Source organism: Dendrobates tinctorius, unplaced genomic scaffold (genome assembly GCF_039654945.1).
Source record: "Dendrobates tinctorius isolate UK_male_01 unplaced genomic scaffold, ASM3965494v1 ptg000016l, whole genome shotgun sequence".
NCBI lineage: Eukaryota > Metazoa > Chordata > Amphibia > Anura > Dendrobatidae > Dendrobates > Dendrobates tinctorius.
In genome coordinates this window covers 16,894,597-16,913,937 of record NW_027361684.1, presented here as the reverse complement: position 1 = coordinate 16,913,937, position 19,341 = coordinate 16,894,597, and the positions used below count along the sequence as shown (strand labels likewise).

At 49.9% G+C, this 19,341-nt stretch overlaps 1 protein-coding gene across 2 annotated transcripts in view; it reads right to left on the bottom strand.

Moving 5' to 3' along the window:
• The window catches only part of BLTP2 (bridge-like lipid transfer protein family member 2), a 121,862-nt gene that overhangs the window by 3,723 nt on the left and 98,798 nt on the right, over positions 1 to 19,341 (bottom strand). For both annotated transcript variants that reach the window (XM_073565523.1, XM_073565524.1), the window contains exons 30-38: positions 16,700 to 16,855; positions 16,460 to 16,581; positions 15,924 to 16,104; positions 13,231 to 13,317; positions 13,031 to 13,141; positions 6,392 to 6,527; positions 5,943 to 6,073; positions 5,751 to 5,852; positions 4,893 to 5,027 (exon numbers count right to left, since the gene is read on the bottom strand). In XM_073565523.1, coding sequence (XP_073421624.1) covers positions 4,893 to 5,027; positions 5,751 to 5,852; positions 5,943 to 6,073; positions 6,392 to 6,527; positions 13,031 to 13,141; positions 13,231 to 13,317; positions 15,924 to 16,104; positions 16,460 to 16,581; positions 16,700 to 16,855 — 1,161 coding nt within the window. The remainder of the gene's footprint in view (positions 1 to 4,892; positions 5,028 to 5,750; positions 5,853 to 5,942; positions 6,074 to 6,391; positions 6,528 to 13,030; positions 13,142 to 13,230; positions 13,318 to 15,923; positions 16,105 to 16,459; positions 16,582 to 16,699; positions 16,856 to 19,341) is intronic.

The following is a 19,341-nucleotide window of genomic DNA, read 5'->3' as shown; positions in this document are numbered from 1 at the left end:
AAAAACCACTTTCTGAGACAGAATGGAGAGTGGAACTCCTCTAAGAGGTTCGAAGGGTGGAGCTTGCAATGCTGTCAGGACCAGATTGAGGTCCCACGTATCCAGCGGACGTTTGTAGGGAGGAACCAATCGGGAAACTCCCTGGATGAAAGTCCTTACTTGCGGTTTAATAGCAATACGCTTTTGAAAAAAGGACTGAAAGCGCCGACACCTGACTCTTAAGCGAACTTAAGGATAGCTTGGCGTCTAGGCCCGATTGAAGAAAACCTAGTACCTTCGGGAGGGAATAAGGGAGTGGGACTTGTCCATGAGATTCGCACCAAGAAAAGAAAGCTCTCCAGGTACGATAATAGATCTTGGCGGAGGCAAGCTTCCTTGCCCTGATCATAGTTGCAATGACTGCCGGTGAAAAACCTGCCTGGGTTAGAATCCAGGTTTCAAGGTCCATTCCATCAAATTGAGAGCCCCTGAATTCTGATGGAAGAACGGACCTTGAGACAGAAGGTCGTGACGGTCGGGTAGACGCCAGGGGGCGTCTGCTGTAAGTTGAACGATGTCGGCGTACCATATACGTCTGGGCCAGTCTAGCGCGATGAGGATGGTTGGAACTCCCTCTTGCTTGATCTTCCTCACGACCCTGGAGATTAGGGGGAGGGGTGGAAAAATGTACAGGAGTCGGAACTGGGACCAGTCCTGGACCAGGGCATCCGCTCCGAGCGACCGCGGGTCGTGTGTCCTGGCCATGAAATTGGGGACCTTGGTATTGAGATGGGATGCCATTAGGTCCACCTCCGGGGTTCTCCAGCATTGACAGATCTGGTAAAAAATCTCGGGATGGAGAGACCACTCCCCCGAGTCCATTCCTTGCCTGCTGAGGAAGTCGGCTTCCCAGTTTTCTACACCCGGAATGTGGACCACAGAAAGTACCGACCTCGTGTCTTCCGCCCAGCGAAGGATATGTGCCACTTCTCTCATCGCCTGGGCGCTGCAGGTCCCGCCTTGGTGGTTCACGTATGCCACAGCCGTGGCATTGTCCGACTGTATCCGTATGTGCGAGGCTGCAAGCAAGTGATAAAAGGCTCTCAGTGCCAAGAGGATGGCCCTGATTTCCAGAATATTGATGGGCAATGTCACTTCCCTCGGTGACCACTTGCCTTGTGCCCTGTGATGTAGGTGCACCGCCCCCCCAGCCTGTCAGGCTTGCATCGGTAGTCAGGATCTTCCATTGTCCTGAGAGAAAGGGCTTCCCTCGTGTAAGCGAGGTTGGTTTGAGCCACCAATGCAGGGACCTCCTGGTTGACGACGTCAACCTGAACTCCCTGTCGAGGGAGAAGGGATTCCTGTCCCAAGATCTGAGTATGGCTAGTTGAAGGACCCTGAGGTGAAACTGGGCAAATGGCACTGCCTCTATTGCTGCTGCCATCCGGCCGAGGACTCTCATGGCAAACCGGAGAGATCGAGGAGGACTGCGAAGGAGTGTACGAACTTCCAGACGGATGGCCAGTGTCTTGTCCTTGGGAAGGAGCACCAGGCCCCTGGAGGTGTCGAATAACATTCCCAGGAATGTTAGAGTCTGACATGGGATAGTCGACGATTTCTGTAGGTTGACTAGCCATCCCAGGCGACTCAGTGTGTCTACTGTGATTGAGACACTGACCTCGCAATCTTTGAAAGTGGGAGACTTGATGAGGAGGTCGTCCAGGTACGGGACGACTAGAATGCCTCGAGTGCAGAACGTCCATGGTGGCCGCCATGACTTTGGTGAACGTTCTTGGAGCCGTGGCGAGTCCGAACGGAAGGGCGACAAACTGGTAGTGGTTTTGGTTGACCGCGAACCTGAGAAACCTTTGGTGGGCGGGAGCAATTGGTATGTGCAGATACGCATCCTGTATGTCTATGGAGGCAAGGTATTCTCCTTGCTCCATGGATGCAATGATGGACCGGAGGGACCCGTACGTAATTGTTGAGCTGTTTTAGGTCCAGTATGGGTCGGACGCTGCCTCCTTTCTTGGGGACTACGAACAGATTTGAGTAGAACCCTCGGAATCTCTCGTTTGCGGGAACCGGCACCACAACTCCTGCTTGAAGGAGAGAGGAGACCGCTTGGTGGAAAGCACGAGCCTTGTCTGGTGGTGTTGGAGGAATAGAAAGGAAGAACCAGTTCGGTGGAGTGGAAGTGAACTCTATCTTGTATCTGGAAGACACTATTTCCCTGACCCACCTGTCTTCTGTAATAGGCAGCCAGACTTGCTGGAAGAGTAAAAGTCGGCCGCCTACTGGTGGGGTGTCTTCCTGAGTTCGTGAGTCATGATGAAGCGAAGTTCTGAGGTTTTCCTCCCTTGGGTTTCGCTTGTCCTGCTTTCGACTGTCAAGACCTGTCCGGTCGCTGCTGCGTCCGTGGGTTGTCCCTGCGTGGAGAGCGGTTACGGTTTTGCGCTGGGCGCGAGACGGACCAGACCGAGGAATTCCGAAAGGATCGGAATCGCGTCTGGTTTCTTCGTTTAAACATGCGTTTCGGTTTTAGTTGAGGGAGAGAGGTACTCTTACCCCCAGTGGCATTGGCTATCATTGTGTCCAACTTTTCGCCGAAAAGTCTTCCAGTAAGATACGGAAGTCGCGTGAGGGACTTCTTTGAGGCCGCATCCGCTTTCCATTCTCGCAGCCAGAGGATGCGTCGGATCGTGATGGCGTTTGATGCTATTCCCGCTACACCTCTTGCGGAATCCAGGGCTGCATGAAGCATGTAGTCTGCTACCACTGCTATCTGGACCGCTTGGTCCGAGAGCTCGGGATTTGAAGCTTGAAGACCCTCCTGTAGTTTTTTGGCCCAAGCCAGGATGGCCTTGGCCGCCCAAACTGAAGCAAAAGCAGGGCCCAGAGAGGCGCCTGCCGCTTCGAAAATAGAACGAGCCATGCGTTCTACTTGCCGGTCTGCTGCGTCCCTGAGGGTTGAGCTATCTGGCAGCGAGAATAAGATCTGCGCTGCTAGCCTAGAAACCGGGGGGTCCACTTCAGGTGGATCTGTCCATTGTTTGGTGTCTTTCTGTGGGAAGGGGTACTTCGCTTCCAAATATTTGCGATTAGCAAATTTTTTCTCAGGCTGCGCAAACTGTTTGGTAAGTATTTCCTCAAACTCATGGTGATTAGGGAAGACCTTAGGTGGTTTCTGAACACTTTCGAAGCAAATCCTATGTTCTGGGACTTCCGGGGCCGACTCTGGAATTTTTAGCACCCGATGAATGGCAGAGATGATGTCCTCAACTAGCGCTGTATTGCTAGGGGGAGAAGGTACCACGGACCTCTCCGTTTCGTTATCTGAGTCGGAGTCACAGATGCCCTCCGAATCCTGTGCCTCGCTAAGGTGATCCCTGGAGGGCGACCTGGGGCGGGGGTCTTCTGTGGTGGGGGATCTCTGTGGTAAATTGCACTGTCTGTCTGTGACAGGGGACTGCCTAGGAGACCTGGAATGACGGCGTCTCTCCCTGGGGGGGGGGGGGACGACCTTGTGCTATAGGACGACTCATGTGATCGAGACCTGTGGGTCCGCTTACGTCTGTGAGAGTCGGAAGCAGCATGTTCCTGAGACAAGCTGTCCGTTTGCTGTGTAACGTCCATAGCCGGGGCCCGACTCTGCAGAGCTTGCAGCAATGTGGCAGTTAGGTTGTCTATGGACTGTGTCATAGACTGTGACATCTGAGTTGCCCATTCCGGCGTGGCCTCTGACACTGAAGCGTCACTAGGGACTCCCTGGGGTTCTGACCCAGAGTTCTGGATGCAGTCCCGGCAGTGCGGATACGTGCTGCCACTAGGCAGCGTTGCTTTGCAGGCTGTGCAGAATGCATAGAAACATTCCTGCCTGGTTCTCTTCCTTGAGCCCGGCATAGTGCACAGAGGCTGGCTATCAGGGATCGTACAGGGGTGGCTACGCAGAGGGAACCCACAGAGAGCCTTATAGGAAGTATGGATTCACAGCTGAGTATGAGAACCCAGCTGTGAGCTTACCCCACCGGTGTGCCCCTAGGTCCAGCGCCGACAGATCCCAGTTCTGTGCCCCCCGGAGACCGCTGTGATGCTCCTCTCCTGGATCTCATCCAAAAAAAAGATGGCCACCGGGACGCTGAGGAGAGGGAGGAGGGAGCGGAGAGCTGAAAAGGGCGCGCTGGGCTGTGTAAAAACGCGCCCTTTCTGCCTCAATCCGCCCCTTCTATGACACTCCAGCGTGTCATTTTAGTCATCCAGGGGACAGGCCGGGGGGCGGGGAAAGGCGGCGGCTTCGGCTAGGCCGAAGCCGCGGTCTAAATTAGAGGCCTGATGCCCAGGAGGGCTCCAGAAACTGCGGAATGGTGCCTATTCTCCAACCCTACCTGAGGCGTCTCAACCTAATGCCCCCTGCGGGGGATTAGGGAGGGTGCGTCTGTGTCACCGTCAGGGGGTCTTCATCCTCGCCTCAACCTCAACCCAGACCCCAAAGGGGTTGGGGAAGGAAGGGGGGGACTCAACTTCGGACCAGTACCCGCAGGACTGGGGAAGGAGCGGCATGGGGAATAGCCATCTCAACTTCAACCGGGCACCCCTAAAAAGGGGGCCAAGGAAGGAGCCATGTCGGGAGTCTCGCTGGAGACCCACTTTTCTTCATCTGTTCCTGACGAAAAAAAAGAAAACGGAAAAAAAGGTGTGCCTCCTTGCGACACTAAGCAAAAACTGGAGAAGGCTGACGCCGTCCAGGGGTGTATACTGCAGAGGAGGAGCCAAAGTTAATCTTTTTCAGATTATGCATAGTGTCGCCTCCTAGTGGACAGCAGCATAACACCCATGGTTCTGTGTCCCCCAATGAGGCGACAGAGTAAGAAAATATTTTAACACATGCACATGGTAGTAGTTTCAGTTCTCACCTGTGCCACAAGGGCTTTCCGACTGTCTCTCTTTACTGCCATGGCAAAGTCAAGCCAAGTCCAGGTATTGTTGTGATACTCCAGACAGGGTAACATAAGGGTCAAGTCTCCCCAGTCCACACTGTTTTTCTCACCCTGGTGACAAATAGTTTACATAAATGAAATTTGCGCTTTTCTAAAATAAAAATCACAATTAAATGTCTTCAAATTCTTAAAACACCACTCATATGCTTATTTTCTTCATAAATAAAGTTCCCAACAATTGTCTATCCTTCCATTTATCAAGACAAGTCTAGCCTGTCTGAATATAAGGGTAAGTTGAATGGAAAGGCAGCTGATTTTTTGGCCAGCAAATTAGATGAAATTTTATGAAATCTCATCCATGTGCCGCACAGAAAATTTGCACTGGAAATTGACATCTGCTGTGAATTTGAAATACACATCAAGTCCATTTACACTGAATATTTCACCCTTTGCAAAGAAAAGGTGATCTGCGCTGCAAAATCTGTGTCTTTTCAGCTGCCAAATCTGCAGAAAATCAGATCCTTAAGGACAAATCCTGAATCACATCATTTGTAGAAGCAAGAAGCAGGCAAGAAAGGAGGAAAAGTTATCAGAAGTAACATACAATTCTAGAGATACAATCATAAATGTAAAGAAATCAATCCTGAAGGATCTCAGTGACATTAACACATTGCAAATAATGGCCACTGTCAGCCAGAGGACTGATGCATTTTACCAGTCCAATTCCAGCAGATACATGAAAATACAGAAAACAAAAGAAGCACTGACTTCAGACACCTTGATTTCAGGTAAGAATTCACACCAGATTTTGTTCCTGAGAGTTCACCAACGTACCTTGTAGCTGACACATAGAGGCACCTGTGGGATTTTAATGTAGATGAATGAATTGTTCATGGCAGCTCGCTCTTTCATCTTGTCCAGATCATCCACAGGATGCTACGAAAAGGAGAAGAATAGACAGAAGTCTGATATTAAGAGGTCACTATTAAGATACTTTTTTAAGGCAAAAACAAGCCTCCAACTAACCTCAGGCGCTTTCCGAAATGAACGTCTGACTCCTGTTGTCCGATTTAAGCCCTGTCCACCACCCTTGCCTGGGCCTAGAGACACAGTGTCCTCGGCCACGATGAGCTGCCTTGGCTTTACCACTGGCATGCCTGGGACAGAGACCTTTATGTTAATACCTCTTCATTTGTCAGTTTAGTTACTAAACACAATTAAAGTGCACAATTGATGGCTTTCTGCTGTCCATGACCAGAATAAATACTAATTCATTAATTGAACTGGAGCTTACAATGTGAAATTGCAGTAACTACAGGGCATAGGATGTAGCTTCATCCAAAAAAATGCCAAGGAATTGCGTACAGCAATTAATTAGATTTTTTATTAGTTACAATAGATAATGCAGGCTTTTGTTTCCCCCAGGTACTGTATACTCTGAATAGAGCATACACACCACACATCCATATTCTCACCTGTGGTAACAAGTTTAGATTTATCCTCCTCATCCCCAACCTCCTCTTCCTCTACGCTGCGTCCAGGGAAGAAGAATCCCATCATCCTATGGAAGAACTGATGCGTCAGCTGGATGGTTAGAGGAACCACATTCACCTGCGAGCAGAAAGATAGAGTATACACAGAAATATATAGGTGTGGGTTGCCAGCAACTGCTACATGGTCTGATTTTACACTATCTGAAAGGATGCATACACGTATTTACATTAAAAAATGACCCGTCATCATGCAAATTAATAAAGGAATTGTTAGCTAAAAAAAAAAATGCAATAAAAAAATGCATTAAAAGTTTATAAAAAAAAAATATCTATATAAAGTCGCACACCCTTAGGGAACAGTCAGATGGTGTATAATATGGACGACGATCGCAACGCAATGCTAAGACTGGCTGGCGGCTCTCCTGACCCGAGCATGACAGCATGCATTTCTATGCAGCTGTCGTGCTCAGTCCTTGCATTGCGATGGTTGTCCGTGTTATACCGCCATCTGACTGCGCCCTTCTAGTGACTACGAAGTCGCTGCTAGTGATCATTACAGGCACTTCTCGACATGACCAGGATGGTCATATCAGATCCCCCAGGATGCCCATCATCAGGGATTGAAAAATGACATGTACTGCAAAAAACAGATCCTCACGATCTAGAGAAAAATCTAAAAAACAGGATTTTTGGGTTGCTTACCGTAAAATCTGTTTCTCGGAGCCTTCATTAGGGGACACAGAGACCATGGGTGTTCGCTGCTGCCACTAGGAGGCTGACACTATGCACAAAAAAAGGGTTAGCTCCTCCTCCGCAGTGTACACCCCACCGACCGGCAGGAAATTCCTCAGTTAGTGAGAAAGCAGTAGGAGAAGTAACGGAATAGATTGAAAAACAGAACAGACAACTCAACTGTAAATAACCAACAAACATAAGAACAGGAGTTGCAGAACATGGGAGGGTGCTGTGTCCCCCAATGAAGGCTCCGAGAAACAGATTTTACGGTAAGCAACCCAAAAATCCTGTTTTCTCGTTCGCCTTATTGGGGGACACAGAGACCATGGGACGTCCCAAAGCAGTCCCTGGGGCGGGAAAGCAAACTTCCATCAGGCCTGCGGACTCACCACCGCTGCCTGCAGAATCCTTCTACCTAGGCTGGCATCCGACGAAGCGTAGGTGTGGACCTTGTAGAATTTCACAAATGTGTGAACCGATGACCAGGTTGCAGCTTTGCAAGCTGCAGCGCGGAAGCTCTGTGGCGCACCGTCCAGGAGGTACCCACTGCCCGGGTAGAGTGAGCTCTAATTCCCGGAGGGGTCAATCGATGTATGACCCAGTAGGCCTCCAAAATTGCCGATCTGATCCAGCGAGCAATAGTAGCTTTGGAGGCCGGCTGACCTCTCTGCACCCCATCTGGAAGGATAAAGAGAGAGTCTGTCTTCCGCAAAGAAGTCGTCCTAGCTAGGTAGACCTTCATCGCCCTGACCAAGTCCAGCTTGTTCAAGGAGCAGTCCCGAGGACGAGCTGGACCCAGACAAAAGGACGGGAGAACAGTATCCTCATTCAGGTGGAAAGTGGAGAGCACTTTAAGAAGGAAAGCGGGCGGAGGCCGCAGAACTACCTTGTCCTAGAGGAGTACCAAGAAAGGAGAGCGGCAAGAGAGGGCCGCCAATTCCGACACGCGCCGGATGGAGGTGATGGGCACTAGGAAGGCTACTTTCCATGAAAGGAGGGATAGGGGAAAGTTCCCTGAGAGGTTCAAAGGGAGGACCTTGCAGAGCCTCAAGAACCAGATTAAGATCCCAAGGATCTACGGGCGCTCGGTACGGAGGAGCCGTATGATCCACTCCTTGAAGGAAGGTTTTGACCTGAGGACGGGAGGCCAACGTCTTCTGAAATAAAATGGACAGCGCCGAAACTTGACCTTTTAAAGAGCTGAGGGCAAGGCCTGCATCAAGCCCTGCCTGAAGAAACGCCAGGACAAAATGCATGGGCAGAATGTCGGTGGACTCGCACCAAGTGAAATAGGCCTTCCAGGTACGGTAATAAACTTTGGAAGACGATGGCTTTCTGGCCCGGAACATAGTATGAATAACTCGATCCGAAAAGCCTGATCGTTTCAAAACCTCGGTTTCAACAGCCACGCCGTTAAATTGAGTGGCCGAGAATTGGAGTGGCAAATCGGACCTTGAGACAGCAGATCTGCCCTGTCTGGAAGCTTCCAGGGGGAGTCCGCGAGAAGGTTGACGATGTCCGTGAACCAAGCCCTTCTGGGCCAATTCGGGGCGATGAGTGACTGGAATTCCTTCCGCCTTGATTTTCTTCAACAGCCTGGGAAGAAGAGGCAGAGGCGGGAATAGGTAGGGGAGCTTGAACTGCGACCAAGGAATGGCCATAGCGCTGGCGCCCACTGCGAGAGGATCTCGATCCCTGGATACAAACTGTGGGACTTTCCTGTTGAGGCGAGAAGCTAGCAGGTCTACGTCCGGGGTTCCCCAACGACGGCAAAGCTGAAGAAATACCTCCGGACGTAGGGACCACTCTCCCGCCACAAGACCCTCGCGGCTGAGAAAATCAGCGACCCAGTTGTCCACGCCGGGAATGTGCACCGCAGATATTGCCGGGACAGAAAGCTCTGCCCAATGAAGAATCTTGGACACTTCTGCCAGGGCTGAGACACTCCGTGTCCCCCCCTGGCGGTTGACATATGCCACCGCTGTGGCATTGTCTGTCTGAATTCGGATAGGCAGGCCCTTGAGAAGCCTCTCCCAGTGAACAAGAGACAGATAAATCGCTCGTATCTCGAGGACGTTGATCGGCAGAGCTGACTCCTGAATCGACCATCGACCCTGAACAGTGTGACTGCGGAACACTGCCCCCGGCCGAGGAGGCTGGCATCTGTTGTCACAATCTGCCAGTGAATGGGAAGGAATGGCCGTCCTAGGGAGATGAGAGGAGACATTAGCCACCAATTGAGGGACTGCTTGACCCGGTATGAAAGACGAAATGGGCGGTCCAGGGAAAGAACAGACCTGTTCCACCGAGACAGTATGGCGTGTTGGAAGGGTCTGGAGTGAAATTGGGCAAAGGGAACCGCCTCTGTCGCTGCCACCATCTTTCCCAGGACTTTCATGGTTGTCCGGAGAGATGGAAGTCGTAAGATATGCAGCGCTCGCACATCCCGCTGCAGGGAGCAAATCTTTTCTTGTGGGAGAAAACCTTCGATAGACGAGTGCCAACCAATAGACCCAGAAACACAAGACGTTGTGTCGGAAAAAGGCAGGACTTCCTTTTGTTGATGAGCCACCCGAAATTGGACAGGGTGTCGAGGATGACGGTAAGACTTTGTCGAGCTTGATGAAAGGATGGAGCTTCGATCAGAATGTCGTCGAGGTACGCAAAAAGAACGAGACCTTTGATTCTCAACAAGGCCATCAACGCTGCCATGATCTTCGTAAATAATCTGGGTGCGGTGGCGAGGTCGAACGGCAGTGCAACGAATTGGTAATGTTCCTGGCGAATCGCAGGAATTTCTGATGGCCAGAGAATATGGGAACATGTAGATAGGCATCTTGAATGTCTATTTAACACATGAACTCCTGCGTCTCCATGGAAGCGATTACCGACCAGAGACTCCATTCGGAAATGACGCAGTCGGACTGTCTTGTTGAGTAACTTGAGGTCCAAGATGGGGCGAACTGTACCGCCTTTTTTCGGTACCACAAACAGGTTTGAGTAAAACCCTGTGAACCGTTCTGACTCGGGGACGGGCACGATCACTCCGGAAGTGAGGAGAGAGGCGATGGACGCAAAGAACCCCGGAACTAAGGCAGGATCTTTTGGAGGTTGGGACTCGAAGAAACGATCCCGGGGACGAGAAATGAACTCTATCTTGTATCCTGATGATACCACCTCCCTGACCCAAGCGTCCTCTGATGCAAGCCAGCCGTCTCTGAAGAAAAGACGTCGACCTCCCAATTGGGAAGGACTCTCGGGGGTTCATTGATAGTCATGCTGATGTGGACTGTCCAGATCTGGAGGATCTGCCCTGGGAGGAGTGAGATCGCCAGGAGGGAGTGGGTCTGAAAGACGCCTTTTTTCTATCCTGGCGTGCCTGCGTTCTCTGTTGGTTAGAGAAGTTGTCTGCCGTATTGAAACGGTGGAATGTCCGAAAGGGCCGAAACTGACGTTTTAGCGGAGGTCTGCGAGGCTTGGACTGAGGGAGGAGGGAACTCGTGCCTCCAGTGGCGTCCTTAATAATCTGATCCATCTGGGATCCGAAGAGACGCACTCCCTAAAAAGGTAGATTGGTAAGAGACTTATTTGAATTCAAATCCGCCTGCCAAGCCTTGAGCCAAATTGTACGTTGGATTGCCACAACGCTGCTTGACGCCTGAACTGCGCAAGACGCGGCATCCAAGGAGGCAGAGAGCAGATAATCCCCTGCATGGGAGATCTGGTTGGCCAGTTCGGCCAATTGCTCTGGTTGGGCCTTACCTTGGATGCCCTTGCAGAGATCCTCTGCCCAAGTGGCTATGGCCTTCGCTACCCAAGAGGAAGCGAAGGCTGGGCTTAGCACTGCTGCAGCCGCTTCGTATGCTTTGCTAAGGATTCTATAATCCTATCATTCGAATCCTTTAGTGACGCCACACCTGAAATCGGGAGGACCGTGCTGTTAGACAGTCTGGACACGGGTGCGTCTACCGAGGGGGAAGCAGACCAGTTGTTGGTGAGCTCCTTGGCAAACGGGTACAGCACGCCGAGGCGCTTCCCTCTTTGAAGGCGCCTGGTCGGATTTTCTCTTTCCCTGGTAAGGATCTTGCCAAACTCAGAGTGGGAGGCGAAGACCCTGGAAGGTGTTTCTGCCCGTCTGAACGAAACCTCCTGTTCTGAGGATTTCGCAGGGGAGTCTGAGATTTCGAAGGTGTGGTTAATCGCAGCAATGAGGTTCTGTATCGTAACCTTCATGTCCGCGTCCAGCTCTAAGATCCCTTCAGATGACACATCCGAGAACGCTTCACCTGACTCGGGTCAGGAGGGCGACTGCTGGGAAGGACTATGTGGGGATGTGAGGCCAGGAGGGGATCCCGGCCGGAGATCCTGTCTGGGCCTTTGCGGCTTCTGCTGGCTGGCTTAGATGGAGCTTCATGTGACCTGCTGGACCCTGCAGAAGTGTCCAGGGGCAACTTATCAAGGACGGCTACTATGGACTGAGACACCCTGGTGAGGCCTGCCACAGATTGTGAAAGAGACGAGGCCCAGCCAGGAATGGGGGGTTCGCTTTCACGTGGCGCAATAGGTGGCTCCTGGACGGAGTCATACTGAATGGGATTGCTGCAGTCCAGGCAGAGGGGTGGGGGCAGGCGGATGGCCACGCTCAGCCTTAGAGTTAGGATAATGAAGGAGAAAAGAAGAAACCTGCGGAAATGCTGGAAGGTTGGGGGACAGAAGGCAGAGAAGGGTGTCAGTCTGCAGTTGCAGAGCTACTCACGATGCGGTGTCCCCAAAGGTGCTGATACACGGCTCGTCTGAAGAAGCAGGGCCCCAGCAGAGGAGAATGTGGAATCCCTCTGTGTCCGGCTGACAGACTGATAAAATGGCGGCAGCCTGAGGGAACCAGGATAAACGCGCGCCTTCAAACGAAGAAGATGGGCGGAGCTAGCTGCTGAGGCAAAGATGGTACCGTCCGCTGCCCACCGCAGGCTCTGAGAGGCGGTGGGTGGTCCTAGAACAGGCGGGAGAGAAGCCCGCCTATGAGAGAGAAAGCGGGGGCGTGGCCGCGACGTCAGAGAAGGCCCGAAATGAAGCCGGGGACTAAATTAATGGCGACGGCCGCCTGTCAGCGCGGGGCGGAGGTCTCGCAGCGTCGCCGCGGCCACCTCCCTACCTATCACCTGGATCCCCTGCCGAACACCGAAGAAAGAAGGAGGTGGAGAAGCATAGAACAAGGCCCGCGCAACAGCCGGGGCACGTACGAATGCGGCGGCCGCCGGGAGGCGCGGGCGGCGCAGAGACTCCACAGTACTCCCTCGGCGACCGCTCCCAAGAATCCTGAAACCGCCAGGGGGCCGCGTCTTGGACTGCATACTCACCTCCGTTTGCAATAAAGGTACCTGATATATCCCACTCTGTCTGCGTCTTTGTGGTATCCGCGCCTCATCCGACCGACAGGCTCTGTTAGGCGAGTGGGTGGAAGGTGGGGGGCGAGGACTCTCCTGATCGCTGGCACGCACCCGTGCTAAGCTGTGGTCCCGCCACTGAGAGCTATGAGGATACGGGGTGGCAGTACACGCCGTACTCAGTCTCTTGTGGGAGTACAGTAGTGACCATTCACACTGTATCCCTCCGGAACCTGAAAAGGAACGACGCACATCGAGGTAGATATGGGTCTAATGAAAGACCCATGTCCACCTCCTACTGACACTAAGCTAAACTGAGGAATTTCCTGCCGGTCGGTGGGGTGTACACTGCGGAGGAGGAGCTAACCCTTTTTTTGTGCATAGTGTCAGCCTCCTAGTGGCAGCAGCGAACACCCATGGTCTCTGTGTCCCCCAATAATGCGAACGAGAAAAAAGATTTTGTTTCCATCATGCAATAAAAAGGAAGAAGAATGACTACTACCTCAAAGTGCTCCTTTATGGAGATGCCTCCCACCGGTGGACGGACTTTGCTGTACAGTCTCAGTGCGAGCTGCCGGCCTGACTGAGCAGGGCTCTGTGGTCTCAGTGCCACCTGTGGAAGAAAGAGACCTCCAGGTAATGATGTGGTCGGATTTACTAAGCTGAACAATTCAGTTTACAATTCATCTTATATTTCCTCACCTTGTAAATGGCATTAGGGAGCAGATTGTTCATGGTAAACCAGCCCAGCTCCAGCAGATGCTCAGCTGTGTCATCAGACTTATTCACCTATGGGAGAAAAGTATTTATTGCTTTGAAGTCATGTCCACATTAGATAATAATTCCATTAGCTCGGATCGAGAAACGAGCACTCAAGCATTTTATTGCTCGCTCATCTCCAATAAATACAGTGGGGCAAAAAAGTATTTAGTCAGTCAGCAATAGTGCAAGTTCCACCACTTAAAAAGATGAGAGGCGTCTGTAATTTACATCATAGGTAGACCTCAACTATGGGAGACAAACTGAGAAAAAAAAATCCAGAAAATCACATTGTCTGTTTTTTTTTCATTTTATTTGCATATTATGGTGGAAAATAAGTATTTGGTCAGAAACAAGCAATCAAGATTTCTGGCTCTCACAGACCTGTAACTTCTTCTTTAAGAGTCTCCTCTTTCCTCCACTCATTACCTGTAGTAATGGCACCTGTTTAAACTTGTTATCAGTATAAAAAGACACCTGTGCACACCCTCAAACAGTCTGACTCCAAACTCCACTATGGTGAAGACCAAAGAGCTGTCAAAGGACACCAGAAACAAAATTGTAGCCCTGCACCAGGCTGGGAAGACTGAATCTGCAATAGCCAACCAGCTTGGAGTGAAGAAATCAACTGTGGGAGCAATAATTAGAAAATGGAAGACATACAAGACCACTGATAATCTCCCGCGATCTGGTGCTCCACGCAAAATCCCACCCCGTGGGGTCAGAATGATCACAAGAACAGTGAGCAAAAATCCCAGAACCACGCGGGGGGACCTAGTGAATGAACTGCAGAGAGCTGGGACCAATGTAACAAGGCCTACCATAAGTAACACACTACGCCACCATGGACTCAGATCCTGCAGTGCCAGACGTGTCCCACTGCTTAAGCCTGTACATGTCCGGGCCCGTCTGAAGTTTGCTAGAGAGCATTTGGATGATCCAGAGGAGTTTTGGGAGAATGTCCTATGGTCTGATGAAACCAAACTGGAACTGTTTGGTAGAAACACAACTTGTCGTGTTTGGAGGAAAAAGAATACTGAGTTGCATCCATCAAACACCATACCTACTGTAAAGCATGGTGGTGGAAACATCATGTTTCGGGGCTGTTTCTCTGCAAAGGGGCCAGGACAACGGATCCGGGTACATGAAAGAATGAATGGGGCCATGTATCGTGAGATTTTGAGTGCAAACCTCCTTCCATCAGCAAGGGCATTGATGATGAAACGTGGCTGGGTCTTTCAACATGACAATGATCCAAAGCACACCGCCAGGGCAACAAAGGAGTGGCTTCGTAAGAAGCATTTCAAGGTCCTGGAGTGGCCTAGCCAGTCTCCAGATCTCAACCCTATAGAAAACCTTTGGAGGGAGTTGAAAGTCCGTGTTGCCAAGCGAAAAGCCAAAAACATCACTGCTCTAGAGGAGATCTGCATGGAGGAATGGGCCAACATACCAACAACAGTGTGTGGCAACCTTGTGAAGACTTACAGAAAACGTTTGACCTCTGTCATTGCCAACAAAGGATATATCACAAAGTATTGAGATGAAATTTTGTTTCTGACCAAATACTTATTTTCCACCATAATATGCAAATAAAATGAAAAAAAACCAGACAATGTGATTTTCTGGATTTTTTTTTCTCAGTTTGTCTCCCATAGTTGAGGTCTACCTATGATGTAAATTACAGACGCCTCTCATCTTTTTAAGTGGTGGAACTTGCACTATTGCTGACTGACTAAATACATTTTTGCCCCACTGTATATGTGTGGTCTGTACAAAAGTACTGGCACATGACTTATTCCTTCCAAAAGACCACACTAAGGACCAAGGGGACAGCTAAGGTTACTTTCACACTTGCGTTAGGAGGGGGCGCGGCAGGGGGCGGATTTGCACGGTGGCCGTGCGTTGCGCCTCCTAATGCAAGTGTGAAAGTTGCCTAAATAGGAAATAGTTCTTTACAGTTACAGCAGTTACACTGTGGATTGCCCTACCTCAAGAGTTAGTAATGGCTGACACTAACAGCTTTTAAAAATGGGCTGGACAATTTCCTCGATACTCATAACATTGTGGGTTATAGTTAAATTAGTGACAAAACGTACAATTGGTGGAGAAAGGCTGAACTTGATGGACCCAGGTCTTTTTTCAACCTATGCAACTATGTAGGTTTCTCTGCATCTACAATTCCTTACATTCTTTCCTGGTAATTATTAATTGGACATCAAAAATTGTCAGTTTGCGGTATTCATTATGTATAGTTTTTCAATATATAAAAGCGGGCTGGCCCTGCCGAGTGATGCACCCTCCCCATTGTTCATCAGTGAGCGCCATACACCATGCAGTGGCTGTGCAGCAGCGGCTGTGCCGGTAGTGAAGCAAGTCTATGCAGCACAATCTCATTCAGGTGAACCGGAGTGAGGTGCAATATCAGATTCAGCCATTACACAATGTGTGGAAACTGTGCCAGGTGCCAAAGTGCTCCTCCAACCAGCAGGGTGCCTTGTCAGCTAGATCCCCACCAATCAGATAATGATGCAAGAGCCTAAGGACCGGAGGAACCATTAGGTCAATTTACCCTGTCTGGTGCACATTTTTATGTCTCAGGTTTTTCCAGATATTTCAAATGAACTTGTTGTTCCTACCTTGCTATATAGGAACCTCTGTAATTCTAGCTCTGCAATGCCCAACTGCCCATCCTGCTCCGTGAGTCTCCATCGTGCCTGTGCAAAGTAGAATTCAGTCCGACGGACCACGCTGACATCTTCTGGCTGCTTGCGCAATTCCATCTTATTTGCCCTTTGCAGCTGGAAGTCTTTAAAGCATCTGAAATAAGACTCAATACATTTTATCTAGACTACTATCATACAATGGTTAGTTAGGAAGGTCACTAGAGCTGGCCATAGACATTAGACTACGGTCAGGCAAACCATGCTTCGGCTGATCATTCGTCCGACTGCTATCTCAGCGGTCTCTCCTAAACACAGGAGTGCTTGCTCGGCCGTGCGCTCCTGTGTTCTGAGAAAGCTGCTGGCTGACATGTTGGCCAGCAACTACAGTAATCCCTGAAATCAGACATGCCCGACAATCTCCCGACAATCAGAGAGTGTTGGCCAAACTTGTTGATATCAGTGGTTTAGGCCAATATTAGGCTAATGACGTAAGGTCCAAAGTAAGTTACCTAATGAGGATGTTCAGTTCTTCGCTCTTGTGCTGCAAGTCCATCTTCTCCTGGAAGAGCTGTCCTTGTAGTTTGAGGTGCTGCTCATTCAAAGACTCATTCTTGCTCTCATCATGAAGCAACTGGAAGACATTGGAGATGTTACAAGTGACAATTAAGAATAGAGAGGCATCCACTGGCCATATCCCAGGGTATGACATGGGCTGAATTCATAAAGTAGTATACAAATAATGATCAGACCTTCACTACAGAATACATTTGCTTCTCCATCTGTCGAATTTGCAGCACGTGCTGTCGGACGGCTTCCTGGAGATGTAGGATGCTGCTGCGCTGCTCCTCAGGATTACTGGAGATCTCCAACTGGAAACGCACTCGCTGCTTCTTCTCACTGTGTTCCTGGTGATACAAGAAAACATATGTTCCACCTATGAGGTCTGAGAGCAAGAAGATGCATTACTCACAAAGGCACTCCATTATCGCTTGTAAAGTGTTCCGTTTTCCCTGTATATTCGCTGACAACCTGTACATTTTTTTTGCACTCTCTTTCTATATATTTGTATTAATTTTGCACCTCTTATCTGTCCTACCGCCACTTGAACACTATTCTCCATACGCCGTAACACATTAGTATCTCTAATTAGCTAATCATACTTCATTCCCAATATCATCTAACTAAAGCATCTAGGTTTTCTACACTTACTATACAGTAAGCACCATTTTCTTGTATCTCTCTGCAAAGGAAATAATAGTGGACTATGCTTTACAACAAACATTAAAAGATGGATTTTTGGTTCTTACCGTAAAATCTCTTTCTTGGAGCCTTCATTGGGGGACACAGAATACCATGGGTGTATGCTGCTGCTGCTAGGAGGCTGACACTATGCAAAACAAGAAAATTAGCTCCTCCCCGGCAGTATACACCCACCGACAGGCACTAGGCACCTCAGTTTGTGCTTAGTGTCTGTAGGAGGCGGACCGGGATCTTCCCAGATCCGCAATTAACCTTTCTTTCCTTTAGGTGTTCTAGTGGAACTTTTTAATTTTTTTGTCTTTTGTTTTGCAGATTCAAGTCGGGAAACAGGGTGGAAGTTCACCTTGCTTTCCCATATCAGGCGGCTGAGCGAGCAGTGTGGCTGATCCCACATCGCAACTCTCAGTACGCTGGCAGGACTTTTTCCATATCACCTTCTGGTGCTATGGGATGTGGACAGGTGGCTGGTCCTTGCCAAATCCCCCTCCTCACCCCTCTCTTGAGACAGGGCTGAGAGGAAGACGGCGATCGCAAGATGTTCCTCGCCATCAAGAGGTTAATGCCGTCTTCTGCAGGATACGGGTACAGAGGACAGCGGCCAACGGCTTGCCACTACCCTTGTGAGGCCCCTGTGGTCATCCTCTTCAGGGACGTCAGGTAAGTGCCTGTACGATCCCTCCAGCCCGCAGCATTACCAAGAGGCACATCGGTGGGAAAATGGACAGCCGAACACATCAGGCTGTTTGAATCTCCCGCCCCTCTCCCTGCCTGACGGGCGCCGCTCTCACCAGCCGCGCGCCTCTCCACTTATATTAAAGGGCTGAATACAGGGTTTTCGCTCCCCGTTGTCACAGCTGGGCAGAGTTTTCCAAAGATGCTCTGCGGGCACAGTACCTCCTTACAGGCCTTCTCTTCACCTTCCTGGGCGATTCCATCACGGGGCTGCGGTGCCGACTCTTTCACTTTCACTTTCGTTTTCAGCTCCCGCTCTCAGAGCGCCTCCTCCTCCTCCTGAGCGCGCTGTCCTCGCTCCTTTTTTAGCCCATCACAGGGCTCCTTTTTCTCTTCTTGTATGTCAGCTCCAATTGCGGCTCAGACGCTAAGCTCCGCCCACCGCTCGCCTCATAAGGGATTTCCTGTTTTTTCGGTCCTGCCTTTCTGCGCTGCTTGGGGGACCACTTCAGCGTTCCTGCTGCTCGCTCTTGTTTCGCATAGTGTCAGCCTCCTATCAGCAGCAGCATGCACCCATGGTATTCTGTGTCCCCCAATAAGGCGATAAAGAAAGATAATCTAATGATATGCTATTGACATTACACTCTGCATGGAGTCAATGGAGGTTGTGAACTTACAGCACTGACATAGCTCAAACTGAATGTGATTACAGCCTTTAGCCACTTAGAGGAGTTATCCATGACTTTTTCATTTTTTTTTTTACTATGGGACTAAAAACTAACAGGTAGGTAGTTGCTAGTGGAGGCAACAACCTGTCTGTTCATCCCGGTGCCGGCTCAGAGTAGTCACCATCCACTTCTGCCAGGGATTCAGCTGCACCACATCAACAGGGCAAATCTTCACCTTCCAGGCTGCTCTGTTTACGGGACATGACTGCAGATGTCATGCTGATTGAGAGCCATCTCCCCACAGTTAGGCAGCGGGAAGTCAGCCATCAATCAGCATCACATCGGCAGTCATGTACCGTCAACAGAAGGAGAAGAGAAGCCACTGCCCTATTGATGCGTTGTCAGAGGTAGCCGTCTGTGCCCACTCAGAGATAGGCGTTGGGCACAATAGTCAGGCTGTTAGTAATTACTTGCCTGTTAGTTTTAAGGCTTGTAGTAAAAAAAAAATATATAGTCCTGTATAGTCCCTTTAATGCTTTCTAATGAGCATATATGTTTTAATCCTATGTGCTTTGATGCGCTAGTAAAGCCCGTTTTTTTCTTTTTCAACCTCAATTTTTTCTGGAGTGCTACCTCATCTCCTTGGAATACATTCAATGTATAGAAGTATTAATACACATACATTGAATGTATTCCAAAAAGATCAGGTAGCACTCCAGAAAAAGGAGATTTTTGTTTACTCACTAAAATCTCTTTCTCTTAGCCTCTAATTGGGGGACACAGAACCATGG